General features: G+C 39.4%; 1 protein-coding gene across 9 annotated transcripts; it reads right to left on the minus strand.

Moving 5' to 3' along the window:
• Nucleotides 1-1457: 1457 nt before the first annotated feature.
• On the minus strand, nucleotides 1458-26783 carry LOC115768656 (nucleic acid dioxygenase ALKBH1). 9 transcript variants are annotated; one of them, XM_030713334.1, is made up of 4 exons: nucleotides 26594-26658; nucleotides 4465-4630; nucleotides 3713-4396; nucleotides 1458-3649 (listed from the first exon to the last, which is right to left on the minus strand). In XM_030713334.1, the coding sequence occupies exon 4, from the start codon at nucleotides 3043-3045 to the stop codon at nucleotides 2347-2349; it is 699 nt and encodes a 232-aa protein (XP_030569194.1). In that variant the 5' UTR covers nucleotides 3046-3649; nucleotides 3713-4396; nucleotides 4465-4630; nucleotides 26594-26658; the 3' UTR covers nucleotides 1458-2346. The 9 variants fall into 9 exon arrangements, 6 of the variants coding, with proteins under 6 accessions (XP_030569194.1, XP_030569196.1, XP_030569195.1 ...); XM_030713336.1 differs by having other exon boundaries at nucleotides 1458-4396; nucleotides 4491-4630; XM_030713335.1 differs by having other exon boundaries at nucleotides 1458-4396; nucleotides 4471-4630.
• Between the last annotated feature and the right edge of the window lie 304 nt (nucleotides 26784-27087).

The following is a 27087-nucleotide window of genomic DNA, read 5'->3' on the forward strand; positions in this document are numbered from 1 at the left end:
TAGCACATAAGGAAGTATCTTGGCAATTAACTTATAAAGAAAGCCCGTCATGAACAAATGTATGCCCTTAGATTTTTTCTTTTTGGTTAAGCACATGCTCCGTGGCCGGCAAAAAAAAATATCCAACTTCGAAATTTTTAACTGTGAGCCGGTACGTCCGCTGTGGACCGCTGACAAAGTCGAACTCACCTGCTGTACATTGGGCAGCAACATCTAAGGTGACGAAATTCGGTACACGCATACATTTAAATATGGTTACCGTTGCTGCTCATCGGCACAGCTGCCCATTTTTTTTTTTTTTTTTTTTTTTTTTTTTTTTTTTTTTGGTGGGTCAACGGCTCGAAACACGGCCAAGGGCATATTCAAGGACATACGATCAACTCTGTCTTTTATCTCTTAGGGAACGAATCGTGCAGCCAATAGCAATCGCCTTTTTTGGCGTCGTGGATCGCAAGTCTGGTGTTGCCACTCCTCGATATTTTAAGCGCAGTTGTGTGTCCGGCTTCACCCCGATACTCTGCCCCTATGACCAAAGATATCGGCGCGGCCGATTATAAAGAACGCAACCAATTACGGGCAATATCGATGTTAGGCGCCTTGACTTCCTTGCATGTCACACACCGTCTCACCCAATCCCTTACCTGACTAACCATGCCGGGCCAGTAAAACCGCCTACGTAAGGTCTCGGGCGTTTTCACGACCCCATTTCCATTTCCGCTATAAGGTGTCGGCTACTACGTTCTCACTGCCTTTACGGTGCTCGATGGTAAAGTCGTAGCCTTGCAGCTGCAATGACCAGCGTGCTAGTCTCCCGCTTAAGTCCTTCATGGACATCAGCCATTTTAGGCTGGCGTGGTCCGTGATACAGGTAAAAGGCATCCCTTCTATATAGGGTCTGAACTTTATTATGGCCAGTATCGACGCTAAGCACTCCTTTTCAGTGACGGAATAATTCTGTTAGTGTTTGTTCAACTTGGCTGAAAAGAAGGCTATGGGTCGTTCCTGATCTTCAGTGTCTTTTTGGAATAACACCGCTCCCACACCAAACTGCAACGCATCGCACTGCATCCGCTATGCTCAAAAGACAAAAACCCCCGCATTACCGCCTCCAACTCTACCCTTTCCTCCCGAGACAACTCCCATGAATCTGTCTCATTTTCACCTTCTTCACCCTCTTCCGCATAATGTGTCATTGACACTGCCAAGAGCTCTTCCCCTTGGTGTTCAGTGGAGGTTTTCTCCTCGGGGCCCAAAATATCAGGGGCTAGGTTAAAAGCTCGCCAGAAATCAATTCCAAAATAGGCTCGCTGTTTCAGGTAGGGGCAGATAAGAAAACGTTACGTTTTTATGCTGCTCCCTGTACGAGATTAGGAGCTATACCCTACCTATGATTGATTTATCCTCTCCTCCAGCGGTCGTGACTGCCGAAACATACGGTTGCACCGTAACTCCTAATTCTTCTACTAATTCTCGACTTCTACTAATTCTTTTCCCAGCAGGCTAATCCAGGCTCCGGTGTCTAACAACCCTTTCATTTTGATCCACGCGACCTCCACTTCAGCGAATTCGCACGGTTCTTGGCTATTCTTCCGTTTCACAGCTTCGATGACCTGGCGCCTCGTCCTCTTGCGCCTGAGGAAGCGCGCCCGAGCCGTGAGCACTCTTCTAGTGGCAAATATCATCCCCTCCAGCTGTCGCTCACCAAAAATTCTATTCCGAGCCGACATGTATGTCCGGACACGTTCTTCATATGGTAAGCATTTTAATGGTTTTCCTTCATTTTTATCCTTATATATAACCTTATACTGTTCCTTATGGTCTATATTCTTCTCCTCTACAACTGTTATTGGTTTTGGTAGGTGTTCCTCTCTTGTTTTTCCGCGGTCGCCGTCCCTGAACGCGTCTGTCCCGCCATCAGCGCGCTCCTTCTTGTGTTTCCCGTTCAATTTTCGCATTGTGCACAGAATGTGTCCGGCTTTCCGCATCTGTAGCAGAAAATCTTCCGATCGTTAGAGAGGCAGTCCCTAAAGGCATGATCGAACTGTCTACAGTTCCAGCAAACTAGCCGAGATGATGCCCTGCCTCGTACGAATGCCTCCTCCAGTTCTCTAGGCGATGTTTCCGCCCGATGTGGTGGTACTTCAACTTCGTGAACGGTGGACCTCGATCCTTGTGAGTAACGCGACGGCTGCACGTACACGGTCCGGCTTTTGCGACCAATGTGCCTTTCCCCTTCTATGCATTCTTGGCGCAACTCGTCCACGGTTAGTACATCCATTGCATAGATGTATTTTGCCAGACCCTCCTTCAAGCAACGCTTTATAATATTTACCAGTTCGCGGTCTCTCAGCGTCGAATATAGTCGTCCACCCCTTCGCTGGTCTGTTGCTCTCGCTGTAGTAGCTCCTTCATCACGTCGTGCTCCGTCTGATATCCCCGGAGCCGGTCTAAAAGAGCGCGCCGCAGTTGCATCCAGCTATCGACCCTAGAATGCCGCACGTGCATCCAATACCACTCGCGGGCATGGCCGGTCAGGAGAAGGTGAAAACCGCGCAGGACCTCCTTCCAAGGGCATTGATGTTGCCTCTGCAGGAACTCCAGCCGAAACACGAAGTGCTCCACAGAATTCATGGCGTCCTCGCCATCGAACTTGACGTTCCACGGCTCGAGCTTCAGGTACGCTGCTTCTCGCACGTTGGCATACGCTTCCTCTGGCTGAAAGTCATCCGCTCTCCGGTCATCCACTCGGAAATGGCGATTATTCGGATTCCGCCAGTTCCTCGCATGAGCCTCGGCAACATATACTGGGCTGCTGGATGAGTACTCCGCTCCTCGCGCGCCCTGTCTGTGTGGCTTCGGTGGCACCGGTGGTGGAAATGGATCGCGCTGTACCCCTTCTCGTTCTTCCGGAATGGCGCCTGTTCGCGGTCCCGGCACGACAGGTCGCGAATGCTTCGGTGCAGCGTTATCCTCTTCGGCGTGGCTCCCTGGTGGCCTCAGAACATCCATGATGCCCTTCATCATCTGCATGAATCCTGTTCGCATCTCCTCACGGATGGATTCGCAAAGGCTAACCTATCTACGCACTGGACAGTGGACAGCATTTAAGCGTTCGTCAAATGCTCAGTTCGTCAGTTTAACTGAAGAACTGAATTCAAGGAACGCTACCTTGAAGGCCATTATGTTTATGTCGCACTTCTGGACACCTCCAGGACATGCTGTGTGACAGTTGCGGTGCAGGCTCGATTCTACATCGTCCTGGGTCACCTGGCTCCGAAGCTCATATAACCACGGCCAGCATACTCCAAACGTATACCCAGAGTGAGACAAAACAAATAGTACACAATAAGCAAACTCTAACAGACCCTACCCTTATATCACACTTTTATCACGAGATGCCTTTGTCATTGCGGCTACCACCAGGAGCATGATGAACGGTCACGAACGTTTCGCAAACATGCGAACGTGACTTATCGCCATCAACCACTACAAGAAAAACATCTCATGCTCATGGATATTCTGATAATCTCTACCTCTGTCGTGCTTCTGGGATTCCACGACCCGCTGCGCGATTATGGACCACCAACTCGTGCCATATAAGACTTTAGCGATGGGGATCCTAAGACCAAGGGAGTCCTTTTCCCTGTACCTTCATAAGTATCTTATTATTTTTATTTTTAATGTACGCACCGACTTCAAAGAAGCCGCGTACCTTTTCAAATTTTGGGCGCCATATTGTTACGGAACTGCTTGTTTCTCGGTGGGCCGCGCCGGCTGGCTCATCGGTTTCTCTGGGTGTAGTCCCATCCCTAGCCCGTAGTCCGCACAATTGATAACAACGAAGCTACACGTCTGTAGCAAAACAGACTTACACAACACTATGCAAAACGAACCACAAATCGATAACGTCAAACAATCGGAACTTCTAACAGATGAACAACGTAAACAGCTGTGACGATAAGTAAATGTAAGCAACAAAGATGGATGTTGATATAAACTAACAAAAACACTATTAATCCACTTTACTCTTCCAGATCGGGCCCCGGTTCCGGACCCAGGTGCTAATATCCATTGCTCTAAATATAAGAATAAACCAATTTATCGTATGCACCTGGTTTAAAATGCCGGAAATGTTCGCGGGTTCGAAATTATCAATAGCAGCTTGAAGATAACCAGCAGGGAAATAAGAAATAAGATTAAATGTAAATAACGATAAGAAATGCAACCAATTATAAACCGTATCTGAAGAGAGAAATGTCCGGCTAAATTTTCTTTGATGGGGAGAGTTGGCATAACAGCCGGCACAGGGTGACCATCTAATGGCCAAAAGTGGGCGACGAATAGGTGATCGTCTCATGGTTGGGCGGGTACGCTGGGTCCGGAACCGGGGCCCGATCTGGAAGAGTAAAGTGGATTAATAGCGTTTTTGTTAGTTTATATCAACATCTTATCTTTGTTGTTTACATTTACTTATCGTCACAGCTGCTTACGTTGTTCATCTGTTAGAAGTTCCGATTGCTTGACGTTTTCGATTTGTGGTTCGTTTTGCATAGTGTTGTGTAAGTCTGTTATGCTACAGACGTGTAGCTTCGTTGTTATCGATTGTGCGGACTGCGGGCCAGGGATGGGACTACACCCAGAGAAACCGATCAGACAGCCGGTGCGGCCACCGAGAAACAAGCAACGTAACAAAATGAAAAATTAAATATAGTAAAATATATCCCACAACATGCCGGCAAAGAAGAACACAATATCTCTTGGCGTCAGACAGGAATTGACGCCTACGATATTTTCAAGCCATACCATGGCAATAATATCAGGCAGCTTCAATTATAAACAACAAAGCACATCCTAAATGAAAAATAAAGAAGTGAAGCCCTGCAAACATTCGTCTTTGACGTCAAGAAATCCCTTAGGGATAAGGTCTTCCCAGCCCAACCAAAGAATTTTCCAACAGCCATGGCCCTTGCGCAGAAGGATAAGTGAGCTATGATCGATATGCGCTCACGGTAAATTATGCCAAATACAGTGAGGAAAATAACGATCTGGCCAATAACTAACCTTGACAAGTAGGTAGCTGAAAAAAATGCCCGTTTAGTCAGAAAAATAACACGTGGACACGTCGCCGCGCTACAGACAAGCAACACAATTAGAGAATTAACAATACCACCCAGGGTCAGGAGGAGACAAGTGACAGTTACGAGTCTGTAGCCCAAGCCGAAGCCCTTCGACCACAAGACGACTTGTCCGAAAGAGAAACATGCAATTTGGAGGTGCATCCCAGCTGCCTAAGTACAGTAGCAGGACAAACCATAAGGCTCCTCATCGACACAGGTGCTTCCAAAAATAATATTAGTCTGTCTCCAGCGCTGGCTCACTTTACACCTGCCGAAAAACCATTCAAAATAAAGTCAACACACGGTCACCCAACAGTAGAACAGAACTGCCCTATTGATTTATTTAATGTGAAAACTTATTTTTTCATCCTACATAACTTTAAAGACTACGGCGAAATTATCGGCCTCGATTTAACAAAAAAAAAAAAAAACGATGGATCATGAACACAGTTTAGAACCAATCCAATTTATAAATACATTTTATTAAAATCTATGATGATGAGTTACCCCCTCCACTCAAAAGAAACTTTTAGCAGCATGATCGTGCAAAGATCAAAGGCGGTCCTTGACTTATAGTATAAACTATATGTGTACCCAATGGGTGTAGCCGATTTTGTCAACTCAGAAGGCAAGCGACTTCTCGCAGATGGCATAATAAAGTTCTCCAGATCACCTTCCACCACACCTTTCTGGGTTGTTGCCAAAAAAGGTCTTGATGTGTTTGGCCACAAAAAACAGTTTGGTTAATGATTTTAGAAAACTAAGTGAAATAATTAGGAGGCTCTAGTCGGGAGTTCCCGAACCCTCTTTTAACAACACCAAACACGCTCGTTTACCTTAGCACTAATAAAAATAAATTAACAAAAAAGTAAATCTGAAAACAATATGAACGCAATTGCAATATTGTTGCAAGAATTCAAAGACGCGCATGAATGTGTGTGTAAATGTATACAAAAATGCTTGCAATTTGCGCTGGCTGCCGCAAGCACGAGAGCGGCCTAAACACGTTTTCTTTAATAAATTTTGTATTTCTTAACGGATCTTGATGAACGACATATATATATATATATATATATATATACTATTCTAAAAGCAACATATCAAGTTTGGTTACTCTAGCTCTTAAAATTATAAGATTGCTCAAAATTTGTACATCGATTCTTATCGATTACTTGAAAACGGTGCAACTTATCGATTATCGGAAACAAACGCGTACTGGGCACCTACATACCAAATTGCAGTCTCAAGCTCTTATAGGTTCTGATATCCTTGGGGACGGATGGGCAGACTTGCATGGCTTAATCGACTTAGCTGTTGACGCTGATCAAGAATATATATACTATATGGGATCGGAGATGCTTCTTTCTACCTGTTTAATTTGTACAAATACATTATACCCTTTCTACCCATTTTTAATGGTTTTAGGGTATAGAAAACTGTAGACGACAAATACCCTTGCCCACCATTTCGGCATAAGTGCTAATCAGTCCAGGAAGGTTCAGATTAATCTAAAGAGATATAAGCTTTCGACAAACTAAAAAGCATATCTGCTCCAAAAGATGCGCTCCTGACACACCCAGATTTTAAAAGACCATTTGACTTTACGACAAACGCTTCGGCACACGGCTTAGAGGCAGTGGTTGACCACGACGGTAGGCCAATGACAATGATCTTTCGGATTCTACGGTATTCTTTTAGGATCACATAAAGTGGATTCTAAATAGACTTCGAAAATATCGAACCACTGATTGACAGTAAGAATACGACACAGACACGCACGTAGCATTTTTCTAATAGAAACGGCACAAAAAAATTAGCAGGGATTAGATTTAAAGTCAACTAATAAAAAAGGAGAAAAATCGAAATCAATTAAAAAATCCAGAACCGCCACAACAAATTAACACAAAACCTGAACTTAATAAGCACAACAGATGAGCCGGACTCAGAGCACCTGTTCAACACAATGTTGGCAAAACTAAAATAATAATTATAAGATTAGAAAATGTAATACTTTCAATCATTCGTCATTTTAGACGAAATCGATAAAAAAAAACAAATATCTCATAAGGGTTAGCGCAGAGGATATCCTCAAAGTAGCAAAAATTTAAGTTTTTCAGAATAATTAAATTGTATACTACCTCATTAAATTCCCAAAACCAAAAACTGGTTGCAAAAAAAAATAAAATTAATCCGGTTCACCATAATAATAAAATATTATATCTAGAAAAAGTAAATAAAATTTACCATAAGCGATTGAGAAGCGACTGTGCCACCACTTCTGTAGTATATTGAAAAAACCTACCTGCCCCCAACAACTAACTACAGGAACCTTCGCGCAGTGCAACACCCAATCGGGTCAATTGGGTCCAATAGCCCAAATTGAAGGGGTTATTATTATTGACGAAGCCACTATCAGCATCATAAACAAGAACGGCCTCAACTAAACAATTTCGGGAACGTATCTTATTAGCCTTGACGAAAAGGTCTCCCTAAATGGGGCTCTGTTTGATAATTATAACAAGTCTCTAAGCAAAAACCAGCAGCATTCATCGTGACACAGGTCAACATTCCTGGGCCTCAAAATCATCTCAGCATGCCCTTCGTCCACGAGCTAAGTCTGAGAAATCTCCTGTACATCAGCAATATGAAGGGGGTTTAACCCGATCGGAATAAATAGCGTGACTCCATCACGCCTGCCTTGCGTGACTGTCAGTAGAAAATATGCTGACAAACAAAATTGCAACATACACACCAACCGCAAGATCAGCAGCTTCGGGGCTAGCGGCTGATTATAAATATAACAATTATTGAAAGAGTACTGAGAGTAAGCAGTTTCCTGTAGTGTGAGGGAATAAAAAAGAGCAACGATGCTGTTCTATCACACAAGTCATGTGTTTTACTTACTCTCTCGCTGTCTGAGCGTGCGAGTGTGTCTCAAACCCGAACAAAAACGAAGGCGACTTTGTTTTAGCTTTTAGTTTGTTTTTGAGTGGGAATATACCGACACCATCCTGCGCTTAATATATTAAACTAACTGAAAGGACAACATTTTTTGTAATTCATATTTAGTATTAAGATCATTTTGGTTTTCTTAATCTGCGAAATGCAAACAGAACAAATACTATTAAGTACAAAAATTATTTAATTTTAAAGGCAATAATCTGAAGAAAAAACCTGACGCACATTAATATTAATGCGTGAGTCGGTGATATAACTGTTAAACTTCATCCAAAAGCACGTATCAGTAACCTGGTCGTACAATTCAAAATTCATTGAACTGTTAAAGGTTTCCTTGCTTTTCCACTGAGGTATTGTAAGAAAATCATTCCATGGTTCTTTCTGTGATTTCATGACGCGTGGTATAGCATGATAACAAAGACGCGATTCCCTAGACATAATTAAAACATCTCCACTACGAAGAAACAAAGCACTAGGTTGCTCTTCTAGTGTGTTGTGACCTATAAGAAAAATAGCAGTTTGTCCGAAACTGCATTAAGAATTTAATGAGAGCTGTGTATTTTTAAGACTGTCTTAACCGGTACCTGTATGAAAATAGCGGTGCTTCATGATTCAACTCCGAATGATCAGTGTGACCAGATAAACAAGTGCCAATAGGATAGTAATTAATAATGCCGGCTTGCGGGATATAATTTGGAAAGCCTAAGACATAAGCAAAATATTGGGATAAGCTAAACAAGTCAATTGGGAACAATGTGTGCATCGCCTCATCGTAAGCTTTGGTGTCCCAGTTGTAATGATACCCCAATGTTGTCCAACGCATTGAAGTCTTAAGACGGTGAGCAACACTTTTCTCAGTGCACTTATGTAACTCGCTCCACCAGTCAGATACAGTATTAGATGAAAAATGTTTTGCATCCAAGTTCACGATGTTTGGTGCAAGAGGGTAATCACGCAGACTTCGAGCTATCCAATAACGCTGACCAATGAATGTAAATGGATTTCGGATGACCAAAAGACCAGGATGGTTTTTAAGCATATAGCACCGCCACATATGCAGTGGTCGCAAGCCAATTGGTATATTTAGGCATTCCCGCATATGTAATTCAGTGATGTTCATCGACTTCACCAACTGTGGTTATAGACATAAACAAACAATAAATATAAAAAATATAAATATTGAGCTTTTCTCGATTGAGAAGGATAAATAAAGAGGTTGAATCCATTCCTTATAGTTTATTTTAATATACTTAACATAAAAAGCAGCCACAAAGCTTATCTAACATATAATTTTAATCGTTAAGATGATTAATAAACTATTCACTTGGTCCCATAGCATTCATTTGTAGCATCGTTATTATTACTAAAGCACGCATAGTTTACGAAGCTGACCCCTATATATTGGCAGGAACGACTAGAGACGTTCCTGGAAGGCAGGAAGTTTGATATGGAAGTGAGGGAAGCCCACTCCAGAATGCGCTCTATAACCCAGCCTTGTCCGTGGCACATATAAAATAAATGTTCTTAAAAAGCTTTAAAAATGAAGAAACTGCTTTCATACAAACGTTTTCCACAAATTTACCACTGTTTCGGGTAGGATTTCCCAAAGCGCTGGTGACGGTCGGCAACAAACTTATTTTCAAAGAAATCCACAGACTTTTGAGAAAAATTGAATTTGGGGGCATTTTTGCTTGTGCGGACACATACACACACAAACAGTACAACGGTAAACACACAAATTGATAGAGCACTGAGAGTAAGCAGTTTCCTGAAGTGTGAAGGAATAAAAAAGAGCAACGATACAACGATACTCTCTCGCTGTCTGAGCGTGCGAGCGTGTCTCGAACCCGAACGAAAACGAAGGCGACTTTGGACCAGCTGCATAAAAAAAAGCCCGAGCGTATTCCACTGGTTGTCCAGTCTATATGTTGTTTGGTTAGTGGTGTTAAGCAAAGGACTCCTAACTATACGGATTTCGTTGATGCGTCTCCCATGATTCCCTTTATCGCGTGGCTCTTGGTTTTCAGTTGTTGTCAGAATGGTAGACTGAGAACTGCGTTGTGGCTGGTGAAGATGGTACCGTTAATGAAGGCGGTGCTTAACCTTCGCCAGGCGGTCGTTTATTGTTACGATACCATCGTCGACTATCGCACGAAAACCTTGGAAGCATTAATCATGGGCCGGTAGTTATTATTATTAATTAAGTTATTTATGCTCGACAAAATGAGTGTCAAAGTAAGTATTTATAGCAGGCTATACAATTTTTTGTAATCTTTGCATAGCCCAAGAAAAGTTGGGCATAGCGCAATCTGTCGTGGACGAAGGTAGGGCTTAAGGTCGATAATTGATGGTAGGTCTGGAGCAGAGAATTAAGACGCCCCATAAAGAAGCATTTATGCCGCCAATGATCATCGTTTGTAAGAAAACAACACAGCGGATTGTCCTAAGCTTGATAAAGGACGGAAGATCAATAAGAAGCATGGTGGAGTACGACTGCAACAGAAGATTGGAGTCCCAGTTTAAACCTCGTAAGGCAAAACGCCTAAAATGCTACTGAACTTGATTCAATACAATCCTAGTTATTATTGTACTTCGCAGACCAGATAAATGAGCAGTATTCAGGAATAAAAGAGAAATGTACAGAATTTTATTATGAAGAGACTGACTGTGTTGATGCTGTTTCGCTGACAGGTTTCAGTAGTTGTTAGCCTGCACTATGTGACCGCTATTATCTAGGCATACTGTCGTTGTGCGCTGTCTTGTCTTGGTCTTGTCTTGGTCTTGTCTTGGTATTGTCTTGGTATTGTCTTGGTATTGTCTTGGTATTGTCTTGGTATTGTCTTGGTATTGTCTTGGTATTGTCTTGGTATTGTCTTGGTATTGTCTTGGTATTGTCTTGGTATTGTCTTGGTATTGTCTTGGTATTGTCTTGGTATTGTCTTGGTATTGTCTTGGTATTGTCTTGGTATTGTCTTGGTATTGTCTTGGTATTGTCTTGGTATTGTCTTGGTATTGTCTTGGTATTTCTTGGTATTGTCTTGGTCTTGTCTTGGTCTGTCTTGGTCTTGTCCTTGTCTTGTCTTGGTCTTGTCTTGGTCTTGTCTTGGTCTTGTCTTGTCTGTCTTGGTCTTGTCTTGGTCTTGTCTTGGTCTTTGTCTTGGTCTTGTCTTGGTCTTGTCTTGGTCTTGTCTTGGTATTGTCCTTGGTATTGTCTTGGTATTGTCTTGGTATTGTCTTGGTATTGTCTTGGTATTGTCTTGGTATTGTCTTGGTATTGTCTTGGTATTGTCTTGGTATTGTCTTGGTATTGTCTGGTATTGTCTTGGTATTGTCTTGGTATTGTCTTGGTATTGTCTTGTATGTCTTGGTATTGTCTTGGTATTGTCTTGGTATTGTCTTGGTATTGTCTTGGTATTGTCTTGGTATTGTCTTGGTATTGTCTTGGTATTGTCTTGGTATTGTCTTGGTATTGTCTTGGTATTGTCTTGGTATTGTCTTGGTATTGTCTTGGTATTGTCTTGGTATTGTCTTGGTATTGTCTTGGTATTGTCTTGGTATTGTCTTGGTATTGTCTTGGTATTGTCTTGGTATTGTCTTGGTATTGTCTGGTATTGTCTTGGTATTGTCTTGGTATTGTCTTGGTATTGTCTTGGTATTGTCTTGTCTGTCTTGGTCTTGTCTGGTCTTGTCTTGGTCTTGTCTTGGTCTTGTCTTGGTCTTGTCTTGGTCTTGTCTTGGTCTTGTCTTGGTCTTGTCTTGGTCTTGTCTTGGTCTTGTCTTGGTCTTGTCTTGGTCTTGTCTTGGTCTTGTCTTGGTCTTGTCTTGGTCTTGTCTTGGTCTTGTCTTGGTCTTGTCTTGGTCTTGTCTTGGTCTTGTCTTGGTATTGTCTTGGTATTGTCTTGGTATTGTCTTGTATTGTCTGGTATTGTCTTGGTATTGTCTTGGTATTGTCTTGGTATTGTCTTGGTATTGTCTTGGTATTGTCTTGGTATTGTCTTGGTATTGTCTTGGTATTGTCTTGGTATTGTCTTGGTATTGTCTTGGTATTGTCTTGGTATTGTCTTGGTATTGTCTTGTATTGTCTTGGTATTGTCTTGGTATTGTCTTGGTATTGTCTTGGTATTGTCTTGGTATTGTCTTGGTATGTCTTGGTATTTGTCTTGGTATTGTCTTGGTATTGTCTTGGTATTGTCTTGGTATTGTCTTGGTATTGTCTTGGTAATTGTCTTGGTATTGTCTTGGTATTGTCTTGGTATTGTCTTGGTATTGTCTTGGTATTGTCTTGGTATGTCTTGGTATTGTCTTGGTATTGTCTTGGTATTGTCTTGGTATTGTCTTGGTATTGTCTTGGTATTGTCTGGTATTGTCTTGGTATTGTCTTGGTATTGTCTTGGTATTGTCTTGGTATTGTCTGTCTTGGTATTGTCTTGGTATTGTCTTGGTATTGTCTTGGTATTGTCTTGGTATTGTCTTGGTATTGTCTTGGTATTGTCTTGGTATTGTCTTGGTATTGTCTTGGTATTGTCTTGGTATTGTCTTGGTATTGTCTTGGTATTGTCTTGGTATTGTCTTGGTATTGTCCTTGGTATTGTCTTGGTATTGTCTTGGTATTGTCTTGGTATTGTCTTGGTATTGTCTTGGTATTGTCTTGGTATTGTCTTGGTATTGTCTTGGTATTGTCTTGGTATTGTCTTGGTATTGTCTTGGTATTGTCTTGGTATTGTCTTGGTATTGTCTTGGTATTGTCTTGGTATTGTCTTGGTATTGTCTTGGTATTGTCTTGGTATTGTCTTGGTATTGTCTTGGTATTGTCTTGGTATTGTCTTGGTATTGTCTTGGTATTGTCTTGGTATTGTCTTGGTATTGTCTTGGTATTGTCTTGGTATTGTCTTGGTATTGTCTTGGTATTGTCTTGGTATTGTCTTGGTATTGTCTTGGTATTGTCTTGGTATTGTCTTGGTATTGTCTTGGTATTGTCTTGGTATTGTCTTGGTATTGTCTTGGTATTGTCTTGGTATTGTCTTGGTATTGTCTTGGTATTGTCTTGGTATTGTCTTGGTATTGTCTTGGTATTGTCTTGGTATTGTCTTGGTATTGTCTTGGTATTGTCTTGGTATTGTCTTGGTATTGTCTTGGTATTGTCTTGGTATTGTCTTGTCTTGTCTTGTCTTGTCTTGTCTTGTCTGTCCGTCCGTCCGTATGTATGAACGCAAGGATCTCAGAACCTATAAGAGCTAGAGACTTGAAATTTTAGATGTAGGTGCTCCTAGTTCCCGCGCAGATCGAGTTTGTTTTCGATAATCGATAACTTACTCCGTTTCAAATCAATCGATAAAAATCGATATCGATATCCTGTTTTTGGGCAATTTTGGTAAATAATAAGAGCTAGAGTCACCAAACTTGACATATACATAGCTTCTAAAATAAAATATATATATGCATTTGATGTTGGAAGAAGAGGGTTCAGGGTATACCCTAGTCGGGAGCTCCCGACTAGAACCTCTTACTTGTTTTTCTTTGACATGGTAAATGAACGTGTTTACGGCATCCTTTATTTATGGTACGACGGTTGAGCCCCCATGTATGAATGATTGCATCTAACAATGTATTAACTTTTTTTTCTGTTTTATTTCTTTTTTTTTTCTGTTTTATTACAGCTGCTTGTGCTACAGACGACTGACAACTAACAACAAAACTACTCTCTCTGTTGACTTAGGTATTCATTCTATGTAATGAAGGCTGTCATCTTACGTACATATATTAAGAAAAAGCATCAGAAGCAGCGACGTTGTGCGGTAAGCGTGGTGCGGCTTTATAATGATCGCTCGGCTTGCGCGACCGGCGTTCGGCTGCCACTCTCAGTAGTCTTACTCTCTCTAGACATAACAAACTGGTCGCAAGCACCCTTGGTGTTCCCTTGCTTCGATTTAGCGTGTTTCGATTATTTGGCTGTTTGGCGAATATATTCCTGATTGGGTCTACTTTTTTGCCCCGCTCATTTTTTGGAAAACTGCGCGCCACACTCATGTTTGCTTTTAAGAGTCTCTTTAACGCCCTTTAACACTCAAGTTAACATGCTGGACATGGTGTACTTCGTTTTGGGAGAAGACAACTACGACGTCGACGCAAACTTGGCATTATCTGCCGATTTGCTTGCACATAGTATCATCAATAGGTCCCCGGAAGATAATGCTCACATTTTTCTATGCAAACTACCTACATTGTGGTTTTAGGGGCCCTTGATTTTCTAATATGGCCGTTTTTGAGCAGTTCCGAAACTTTTCTGTCATGCCCATTTTAATAGTGTCGACGATCGATGTGTTGCATAGTATGGACACGTTAGAGTTTTCAAAAGCCTATGCACTTTCTTTAAACACCTTTTCGAAACTAGACCTTACGGTTTCCAACTCGTCAATCTTGGTAAAGTTAACGTGCTCATATCCTTGATAAAGGATTTTATGAGTCCCAAAATTAATCGAGTTGGTTTTTAGAGGTTGTTTGTTTTGTTTTTTCCCACCTTCAATATCTTATCGAGACCGATCATTTCATTAAATGTCTAGACAATTCAACAGAAAAAGGATGGGTAAAAACACTTTTCTGAGTTTCGGGCATAGTGACCGTGCGTGATTTTATTCTACTTCTTGTGCCAAGTCCAGTGATATAGGCAAATCGGGTGGATGTGCAGCGAAGTGGACATCGGTGAGGTTTTTTTAGGAACTGTGACGGGAATTCGACGAGCATTAACTGTACATTTTTTTACACATAACCATTGCAAAAATGGCGTCGTATAACATGTTGACTTTATCAACAGGGATAGTTTGTTCGACTTCGTCATAATAGTGAAAAAAAAAATTAGATTCCCGTGCTTTAGCGTACCGGTTTTTTGCTCGAAAACGTGAATTGGCAGCTTTTCATTGTACGCTGTATTCAAAACACAAAAGTAAAAAAAAAAAAAACAGAAAAAACTAAATTGAGCCAATTTTTGCGCTGTCAATTAATTCTTTGCAAAATTAAAACTATTACTGTATATATAACTAAATCTAGGAAACTATAGCTATGGTGGTGTTAATATTTGGTATGCTGGTCATTAGCACCCATTAAAGCCCGCAGACGCCCATACATAGACTGAGAAAGGTTATGCAGGTCATACATTTTAGGTATTTTTATCAATTCTTCTTGAATAGCCTTGATGAAAGCGTTTTTGTTAGTTTGGTTTAGTTTCCCAACGCGCTTCTTTCAGAAAGCCCACAAATTTTCAATTGGGTTTAAGTCTGGACTCTGGGCGGGGGTATCAATGAGTTTGCTGCAATTGTACTGCAGCCAAGTCCTGCCCAGAAACGATTTATGTTTGGGGTCGTTGTCCTAATAAAGCTTGTACCACTGTTTATTGGGGTTTTGGTGGTCTACGAAACCAAACTTGATTGCGCTGCTTCACAATTCATTCTTTAGAATGTCCAACTAAAACTCTTTCGTCATCACATCATTGAAAATGCGCAGCTCACCAACACCTTTCCACGATATGCAGCCCCACACCATTACAAAAAGTTTGCCAAACTTTACTGTGTGTAATATATTTTGCCTTTCTAGAGATGTATTGAGCTTTCTCCAAACTTTGCTGGGTCCGTCATGATAGTATAACACTATTTTTGTCTCGTCGCAAAAAATAACGTCATCCCAGTACTCCGCAGGCTTGTTGACATTGGCAATAGAAAAATTAAGCCGCCACTGAATATTTACTACATCCAGTAGTGGCTTCATTCTCGCTATTTGCGTGGAGTATTAATGCATTTTTAAAACTTTACTGTCTTCTTGCAGTCATTTTTTAAGTCCGATGCCAACTGTCTGAGACTAGTTTGAGGATTACGTTGATCTGTTTTAAAATTTTTGAATGATCGCGTTTAGAGAGCTCCTCTGGTCTGCCTCCTGACTGCTTTAATTCCAACCTGTTTTCTTTTTCGGAGCGGTTAATAATATTATAATTATAGCTCTTAGCTTAATTAAGAACATTTCCGCCAATTCCTTAGTTAATTTCCCCTAGTGGTAGTGGAAACAAACTAATTGAATTAGGTTTTCATTAACTCTTTGGCCAGGCATTGCAAGAAGCTTTAAATTAGGCAATATGTGTATTCTTCAAAACGCAAAATCGTTTGGAAGGCATTCGCACAATGCATAGCAATGACTCACTTATTCAATTTTCTCCGAACTGGAAGTTCCGTCAGGTAGCTTGGGCTCTATTTCAAATTGTGTTTGCATTTTGCAAAGAATTAATTCACAGCGCAAAAATTGCCATATTTTAGTTTTGTCTGTTTTTTTTTACCTGTGTGTATTGAATTTTGCTTTTTTTGTGCTTTACATCTAAGAAGAATACTTAAAATTATAATTATATGCAAAATAAGTTAAGAAAAAAAATTGAAATCGGTATAATATAAGTTTAAAAATTCATTTATGTGACGTTTTTCATTTTGCAAACTACTTGACAAAATGTATGTTTTCCTGGTTATCTGTTGCCTAAGCACTTTCCTCGGATTATTATTTGTTTGCTCATAGTCGGACTTAACAAAAACTGTTTCGGTTTTTTTTAGAATTTACACGGACCACACTGATTAAAGCATTATCAATTTTATTTTATTTTTGTTCACTTCACTATGCCAATTAATCTTTCATATTGGGTTTTGGTATGGCTGATCAGGCCACTTATATGTCTTTCCTATAATAATTATACCCTTGCAGAGGGAATTATAATTTTGTCGTGAAATGTGTAACGCATAGGAGACATCTCCGACCCCATAAAGTATATATATTCTTGATCAGCATCAACAGCCGAGTCGATATAGCCATGTCCGTCTGTCCGTCTGTCTGTTTCTATGCGAACTAGTCTCTCAGTTTTAAAGCTATCTTAATTAAATTTTGCAGAAGTCAGTCTTTCTGTTGCACGCAGCACATATCTGAAAACCAGCTGGATCGGACCACTATATCATATAGCTGCCATAGGAACGATCGGTCGAAAATTAAGTTTTTGTATGAAAAACATTTTGTATATCAAGATATCTTGACCAAACTCGGCATTAACTATTTCCCCTGTGCTTCTTAGATACGGGCAAAGCACTATAAGCATTATGAAAAGGTTGGGTCTGCAAGGGTATTAGATCTTCCGTGTGCCGAAGATAGCCTTTCTTTCTCGTTTTATATTATGTTTTGTTGTTTGTAAATTGAAGCCTCCTCTCCGAAGTTGATGTTGGCTGAGAGGCGCGACAATGAGACAAAACGAGAATTCAGTTTAATAATTTGTTAAAATTTAATCTAACTGAGTTTGTGCTTGTGCAAGGATTTAAGTTACCATAGCCGCGCTACCGGTTGTTTATGTTTTTTCATCCAACAGCAACATGGTTTTAGGTGCTGCCGTTGCGTGATCTTTGACACCGCGGATGGTAGCAGTTAATTTAAATAATATTAAATCCGTACAATGGCTACGTGAAAAAAGCATGTAACAAGCTGGAGGAAGTATCTTCGGCACCATAAAGTATGTATATTCTTGATCAGCATGAATAGCTCTAGTGTGAAGTGTACACAAATAAAAAATATTTCACTTTTTGTATACATCCTCCATTCCCCCCAAAATTGATAATATATATAATATGATATAAATTATAATATAATCTTACATATATATAAAATGAAAAATACTTGATCTGCAATAAATTTATAAAAGCTACTTGTCACATTCGGTGACTCAAGCTATTATTATACTTGAAGGGCACATCCACTCAACACAAACATATGTATGATTTTAGATCTCAGAGATTTTTGAAAAGCTATGCAGGGATAATGAGATGCACACCAGTGCACAAAGCAATGAGTGAGAGCGAGACGCACTCCGCACATGAATACACACACATGTACATATGTATTTGGGCTGTAAGGACTTAAAACTAGCATACATAATATTAAGAACACGAGGTTCTAGTCGGGAGCTCCCGACTAGGGAATACCCTGAACCCTCTTATTCCAACACCAAATAAATTTAAAAAAAAGGAAGTTCCCTTGACAGGGTTCGAACTCGCAACTGACCGCATTACTTGCTGTCGACTCTACTCAACAACCACACCAGTAGACACAATTATTATTATAATTATACCATGATTAAAAATGATCATATGAAGACAATATAATCAATATAATCAATAGATAACGAATTTAAAAAAATTATTTCTAACCATTTTTAATATTTTCCACTTACAAAGTTACACTTAATTTTGCTGGAACAATTCTAACTATTATATTTATTCGTACAAATCGAATGACGGTGAGTTATTTGAATTGTACTGAAAGATAATTTTTTAAATAATAAGCCAAATTATGTTAAAAACACCAAAGAACGCATACCTTGGCTTACAATGAGTTGCAAATACAAGCTGAACTTAATGTCGAAATTATTAAATAATGAATCCTCTGTCGAATGTGGAAACGTCGTTGTTGACTTCTGTGGAAATGCAGAATTGGTGCATTTCGCAAGAGTTCGCATTTCTTAGGAACAAACTTACTTTATTGGTTCGGCTGATTCCACAATGATGTCGTTGTGCAATCGTTTCGCAGAATTTGCGATCGCACGGTAGTTAGGCAGCAAGCGTTGACCCAATATGCACCTAAGTTGCATACGGAACATCTTTATGTTAGCGAATCTTGGTTTACCTACACAACTGGAGCTTTATTATATAGGCAACGACAGCCAATAGCATTCTGGATGAGCTCAGAGATTTGTAATGTTGTTAGTCTTAAAGTTGGCTAGTAAAGCGCCTATCCTCTCCGTGTTCTTAGTGTGTAGATCTTTCATCAACTGCAGTGACAATACCTCTGCTATCACTGTTAATAGAGTCTCCAGTTGGATCATGGCTGGTAGTGAGTAAAAGTTGGAGGTTTCATATGAGAAACAATTGCATTTTCTATGTTTAATATAAAGTTACCAAATTAAATTACAAATGACCCTTTAATTCCTTTTAATTCATTATCGACAGAAATGTTACCATTAAAATTATATTGTCTTAATATGATCATTTTTAATAATGGTTTAATTATTGTGTCTACTGATCAATAATTTAGAAATGCAGTCATCATTTAAAATATCTATAATACTTGATATTAAATACATACTGATTTTATTATTATTTTTACATTGATGATTAGTAGAAAAAACTGAACTTTTACATTTTATAACAATTTCATATTGGATTTTGCCTACATTTCCTGTTTTTTTAAAGGTTTCAAAAGGGTTTGCTAACTTCCATCTCTAATTTTGGAATATCCAATAACGTTAATAAAATTTCGCCATTAAATAAGATTTTATTTGTTGAATTTTTTATAGCTCTTATAATAAGATTGTTATTGTTTATCTTGTTTATTCTTTTTTTCGTACTAAAAACCCGGAGAACTATATATATGGGGAACGCGACGGTCGAATATATGTATATAGTTTTTGTTTACCGTCTATTTGTTCTTTAAAAGTATAGACTTTAGAATAGACTGGATTATCGATGTTTGTTTTTATTTCACCCTTAACTTAAGTAACGAGAGTGAGCTCACTCTCTATCAGGTTTGTCAAAAAGACCTGGGCATTTTTAAACTTTAACTTTAAGGTCAAACAATTTTCTTGTGTATTTATTTACTGAGTTTTTACTTATAGCTTTTAAACATTTCAAGGTGTAGTAACCAATCAAACCGTTAAAGGTCCCTAGTTCTGACAAGACAAAATAGCAAAATAATAGAAACATGAAAATTTGATACGAGTGAACCCAATGAGTGCTTATGCCCGACGAGACTAACACTGCTGAGAGTGGCAGCCTCGATGGCCTCTAGAGCCTGGCTCTCACTCATTGATTTGAGCACTTGTGTGCATCTCATTATCCCTGCATAGCTTTTCAAAAATCTCCGAGATCTTCAAACATACATATGTTTGTGTTGAGTGGATGTGCGCACAAGTAGATCATGGCCTTTGTCGCGAGCCAGAATTTTTTTCTTCGTCCAGTCAGGCATAATGAGAAGAATTCAATTTATTTTTATTTAACAAAAACTTTAATTACCTAAATGAAATGAAATACTGAGGGGATTAATTTCGCTTAAAATAAAAAATACTTCTAAGTCGTATTCCTGCAAGGGTAACTAATCGTCAGTTTGTCAAAAAATCCTGAACAAGATCACAAATGTGCCTTGCTTCTGTGCACACGCACACCCATACAGACCTTTATTTCGGTGATATGATCTCAATGAGAGCACTTAGAGTATGTCTTCTCTTTCGAGTGAACAGTTTTGTGAAATTATTAAAGGGTTTAGCCCGTCCATGTGCAAAATACAGTTAATTGGTAAGGGTAGCTGGACGTTGACGTGTGAGCATGAAATATTTTTGGGCCGGTGAAACACGCACACCTACACAACTTATATATGTATGAAAGGATGCAGAATTATTTGCAGATGATCTGGCTCTAGTAGTGGTGAGCAAAGAGATAAATGAAGTAGAAGCGGCAGCGAATGCAGCCATAAGGAACGTGGTCAACTGGATGCGTGGCGCTAGCTTGGAGCTGGCAGGCCAGAAACCAGAGACTATGATTATAACAAGCTGCAAAAGAGTTGAGTTTGCTAGATTCCAGGTAGACAACGTTAGTATCGAGACAAAGGCTTCCATCAAGTATCTAGGGGTTATGTTAGACAACAGGCTGAGCTTTCGACCTCACATTGATTATATTAGCCAGAAAGCAGCCAAAATGCAGACGTATGCTACCCAACGCCTTGTTTCTGGATTCCGGACGGTGTCGGACGACGCACCTACAGTAGTGGCGGTAATGCTGCCAGTAGATATATTGCCCATGAAAATGGAGAAAATATTCATTGTTCGAACAACGTCTCAATGTACGTCATTCGAAGGTCGGAGAGAGCAGCATCAATGGCAACTTTGCAAGAAAGATGAAACACGGCGAACAAGGGGAGATGGACACACAAACTAATTCCCAATCTGGAGCAATGGAGTAGGAGAGGGAATGGGGAAATTAACTTCCAGCTAACGCAGTTTTATACTGGACACGGCCGGTACAGGTATCTTGATAGGTTCACACTCCAAAATGTCCGAACTGCCCAAATCTGGACGACAACTTCTAACACGTGCTGCACGAATGCTTGAGGTACAGAAATGCAGTAGGTTCTGTTTCCTCACCTGAGGGACTGGTGCGGTTCATGTTGGAAGGAGACAACAACTGGAGAAATCTAAGCCAGCGTAGAGAAAAAGGCATCCACATGGATCTGAGAAGATGCGAAAAGGAGCTACGAAGAATGGAGACTGCCTAAAATAGGCAACCCATCCACGCAAAGTAATACTTTGCGGTGATCCTGCGGGAAATGTGGTGTGTGAGTGGAGGAATAAGTTTAGTTCGTAGGTTTTGACGGAGTCACACAGACACGCACACACAATTGTTTGTGAATGAGCAGATCATGGGCGTGGTGTCAAAAAATCCAAAAGTGCATGGCCACATGAGTTTTTCTAGCTGTTCTATCAATATGTTGTATGGTTAGTGGTGATACGCTAACCCAGCACCAAGCCTCCGTTAGAAACATTCCAGCTCCCTTCTATACAGAGATACATGCGCATTATACGCAGCGAAACTGTATTCTGATTTGGGATCAAAGCAATTATCGATAGTGCAGTGCATTCATCTTCGCACTTTGTACATACATACATGTCAAAATATGCTCGTCCACTGTGTATATATAATATAATTATGTGATATAAAAATAATACTGCGATATCGATTAGATTTGTCTAATATATGAATAGCTTAGTTAAACTCGCAAATACCGAATTTGGTTAATGGTGTTGGTTTTGAAAACAAACAAGTTTTTTTTTTGAAACACACGATTTTGCGCCCGATCGTTCCTATGGTAGCAGTAGCAGTGCTTCAATCCAACATATGTACTGCATGCAACAGAAAGGCGGACATATGCGAAGTTACAAAAATAAAGCTATATAACTGAGGCTCTAGTTTGCATAGAAACAGACAGACGGATATATTAACTCGGCTGTTGTTTACACTCAGTTTGTCTCTATAATCAACATTGACCTCGAGCCTAGCTTAATTTAAATTTAATCTTGATTGACTTCGAATAAATAAGTAAAATCATACAAAGTTAACACTGCAACGAGTGCATGTAGCCGAAAATAAAATGATACCACAGCAGCTCATTGATATAATATCGTGGAACATTCACACCATCCAAGTGAGCAAGAGCAGATGGAAGCTTTGTTTTTTGCATTGACGACAGTGTATGAGTACAACACACCGTAAGACCACTTAATTGAGGCATGTAAAGAAGACAAAGTGTGGAGGGCCGAAATAAAAAAATAGTAGAACGCGTATGTCAATTGAAAGGGAAGAATGTATCCAAAGTATGCGAATCAAAACGCTTGACAAGCTGAATCAGATATCTACGATGTGACTTCATTCACAAGTATTATAACGCCATTGTCTGCGATGCTTTGCTGGAGTATGATTTTTTATACAATTCCCCCCATTACGATAACAGCAGTCAGCTACGATATTTTTTCCCCCTCCAAAATTGCAATAATAACTTCACAGTTTAAAAAAGACAGGCGGACGTCGATTTGAAATCACAATCCGATGCCAAAAATAGCTGAGTGCCCGATCGAGCACATGATCGTACTAGACATAAACATAATGCCATTTCAGCATTTGACAAGAAAATCAAAAAGCGTCCTGACGCAGACGTGACTCAGCGTTCGTAATTAAATTTGGCTAGCCGTTTGCTGGTGATAAGGAAGAAGCACGTGAGCAATCGCGTTTGCGTTGACTACCGCCGGCTTAAAAAGATTATTTTCAAGCAATGTTTCAGAATATCAGAACCTATAAGAGTTAGAGATCTTAAATTTTAGATGTAGGTCCTCCTAGTGCCTTCGCAGATCGAATTTGTTACCGATAATCGATAACTTACTCCGTTTCCAAGCAATCGATAAAAATCGATATCAACATCCTGTTTTTTGAGCAAATTGGGTAAATATTAAGAGCGAGAGTCAAAATACTTGATATGTTTATTTTAGAATAGTATATATAAATCAAGTATCTTTAATTTTATACTTATCGCTACCTCCCTGCCACCAGCGCAAAGCTATAAATCCAGTTAATAACCCAACTTGTATTGTCCACCAATTTAAGCCACAATTTAAATGCAATTGTCTTTTTGAGAATACACAAATATTCTATGGTACAATAAGATGTACTGTAGAAAATTTCATTGAGATCGGTTTTTGTTTTGTTTTTCGGTATTTTAACTGCGCATGTGTTTGCGACTCAAATTCCAAGAATTCTGTATAAATGTACACACGTTCGTGCACGTCTGCTTCGACCAACCAATTTATAATTGCGATTATGTTGTTTTCTGTGCTTCTATTTAAATTGGTTATTTTCTCCCTGAGATTTAAGCGTGGCTGTTAAGTAGAGGCGGCGGCATGTGGTGTGATCTGTTCGAGCCCTGCCGAGGAAACTATTTTTTTTTTTGCTGCTTTGGCTGTTGTCTGAAGACGGCGGCAAGTAGTGCGGCTAGTTGCGAGTTCGAACCCTGCCAAGAGCACTTTTTTTTTTAAATTTATCTTTATTACTAGAAACGAGCGCGTAGCGCGAACTGCATTAGGTGTTGGAACAAGAGGGTTCAGGGTATCGCCTAGTCGGGAGCTCCCGACTAGAACCTCTTACTTGTTTTAATCTAGTACTTAAATAAATCTAAGTTCAACCATTAAATAATTGAACATATAACACCTTTGGCAGCAGATAAATCGCTAGGCCAACCTTCTAACGACATGGGAACAATACACACCTCTAAGGGGCAGCAAAATGGTTAAGGAACACCGGTAAGGCCGAACGACAGGAAATGTTTTGCTGACCTGACTATAAGATGACAAGTAAGGGTATTGTATGAATATCCGGGCTTCCAGCTTTACAAACATTCAAACAACATAAACATTTAAATGTGCAGTGTGCATGTGCAGAAGTTTATTAGCACAAAAAAAGTTTATTATTGACGAGCGACTTGCGAGTAAGTCGTGTTTTTTATCATTTCAATGCCGTACCAAAATAATCTGATAACCACAGATCAACGCTGAGGGACCGCTTCATACAAGGGCATAAGGTAGCTTGAGTGTTCTGTCGTGAGTGCTGCAGAGGGCCATGGGGTGCTGGGAGGAGTTAAGCTATCTGTAGGGTAAGTTCTTACATGAAGCCTTGATCGCCCGTTTAAAATCTGGAATATTATAATTAAATAGTATCTAATAATTAACACCAGATTAAGTTAATTTGTACATAATTTGGGAAGGTAGTTCAATGCATCAAGTACTTTATGCAAGGTGAACAAACATGCAATATTTATATACAGATATAATTATTATCAGTGGTGATGGTTTGCATAATTTACCTAAAAATCGCAGAAACATCTTTTCCGATGTCTTCGGCACAAACCAATCGAAACCAAAATTAGAGAGTAAACGTGAAATATATTTTGAGATAGAAAAATATTATGCCTCTGCCGACATTTCTTTTTCTTATATTTTTAAAAGAAGCGAATATTATAAAATTCCTGCAGAAATTCGTCAAGCAAATAATTTGCATTCCAGCAAACTCTGCGACTAGTGAAGCGGTTTACTTGGAATCGGGGCAAGTAATCTATTATCGGAAATAACTCGTACAGCGCGGCCACTAGGAGCACCTTTATTCCAAATTTCAAGTCTCTAGCTCTTATGGGTTCTGAGAACTTTTCGTTTCATACGGACAGACAATATGCGCTTTGGCTGTCATGCTACCAGCTGATCATGTGTAGGGTCAGAGAGGCTCAGATATGGTGGTACAAATTTGGGATACATCGTTGTCAGCGCAATAAAACTAAGATGTATGGTTTCTTCGATAGCAAAATTCACTGCAGTGAATAACAACACATCAAATATGCTTTGGTGGATGTATTTTTACCGTTTTCCCTATTTCCCTATTTGAACAGTGAGACCGATTTTGAATTCGTTTTCAAATTTGTAGCAAGAGGTTCTAGTAGGGAGCTCCCGACCAGGGAATACCCTGAACCCTCTTCTTCCAACATGAAATGCAAATATATATACTATTCTATAAGCTACATGTCAAGTTTGGTGACTCTAGCTCTTATTATTTACCAAAATTGCTCAAAAAACAAGATTTCGATATAATTTTTTATCGATTACTCGGAAACGGGGCAAGTTATCGATTATCGGAAAAAATCTCGATCTTCGCAGGCACTAGGAGGACCTACATCTAAAATTTCTCTAGCTCTTACAGGTTCTGATATCCTTGCGTTCATACATACGGACAGACGGACGAAAAAACAAGCTACACAGTATCACATTTTTGTATGGTGTTACCTATCTAAGTGTTTATATTGTCATTGATTAAAAGTAGTGTTAGTCAAAATACAGTTTGTCTTGTGATTCTTTGCAAAATACAAAACATCACAGAAATTCATCTTTAAACATACTTTACCGACTTAAGCTATTTTCCCTTTACTTTTATTTGCACAATTATTATTCTAAGTCATAAATACAAGGCCCAAAAATAACGAAATTCAAAACAAAAAGTAACCGCTACCACAAAGGGGAAACTGTTAATTTTATAATATTATAAACTCAGCCGAAAAAGAAAAGAGCAGAATAAAAGCACTTTATAGGCATACCTCCGAAGACTTACTTAATGAACTGTCAAGGTGGTGAATTGTCAAGGTGCACAATAGAGTTTGGTTTCGTAGTCCCCCAAAACCACAATAAACAGTGGAACAAGCTTTACTCGACCTCAAACAAATATCGTTTCTGTGTAAAATGTGGCTGCTGGACAATTGCATCAAAATCACTAACACCCCTGACAAGAGTCCACACATAAACCCAATCGGAAATTTGTGGGCTTTCTTAAAGTGAGTGGGGAAACGGAGTCCAACTAACAAAAACGCTCTTATCAAGGCCATTCAAAAATAATAAATAAAAATTCCCGAAATGTATGACCTGGATTACCTTATTCAGTCAATGTCTCGTCGTATGCGGGCTGGAAGCTTATGGCCAAAATACAAAATGTTAGTACTACCAATTGCTATAGTTTCCTAGATTTAGTCATATATACAATAATAGTTGGATAATTGACAGCGTAATATTTGCCGAGTTTTTGTTTGGCTTGAGTATTTTACTTTTGGTTTGTGAATTTTCGAATATTTGTGCCTTAAATGAAGAATTCTTAGAATAATAGCATGCAAAAATAAAATTAAGAAAAATGAGTTAAAGTCGGCAGTCCAAGTTTAAAAATGAAATTGTGATGTTTTTCATATTGCAAACAATTATTGATTGACAAATTGTATGCATACATACATACATATTTATGTTTATACCGACCAATGAATACAATTTATGTACATGCATAAGGACATATGTATGTACATATGCATGATACACAATTCATTTATCTACTTACATTACACCAACTGTAAGAGGAATTGTTTGCTTCATAAATGTCGAAGTCAATTACATCTTGAAGGTCAGGCAGTTGATCTTTTTTTTTATAATGCTTAAAAGATTGTTTAAACATTTTACAAAATATTTGAATAACTAAGATCTTCAGTCATGTAGTTGGTTGTTGTTAGCGATGTCAAGGAACGTTCGTTAGTATCGATAGGATCAATTCAGCTTTTATTTGCAATGAAAACAGTGAATCCAATTATCGATTTGTTGAATTGACAGAAATACTGATACATTTTCTTATTTAATATAAAAATTCATGGGATTCCTGAAACAAACTAAAATTTAAAGTTGATCCCATCGATCAAAACTGCTTCAGAAAAATGTTAACAAAATCATCTTCTGGCAGTGTAGATTAGATTTCGTATTGCGTGCGTTCATATTTTTGTCGATTGTCCAAAGCAAAGCTATAAGTCAAACAAGTAAGAGGTTCTAGTCGGGAGCTCCCGA

The sequence above is a fragment of the Drosophila novamexicana genome, unplaced genomic scaffold (genome assembly GCF_003285875.2).
Source record: "Drosophila novamexicana strain 15010-1031.04,08,12 unplaced genomic scaffold, DnovRS2.1 tig00001900-arrow-arrow-pilon, whole genome shotgun sequence".
In the NCBI taxonomy this organism is placed as follows: Eukaryota; Metazoa; Arthropoda; class Insecta; order Diptera; family Drosophilidae; genus Drosophila; species Drosophila novamexicana.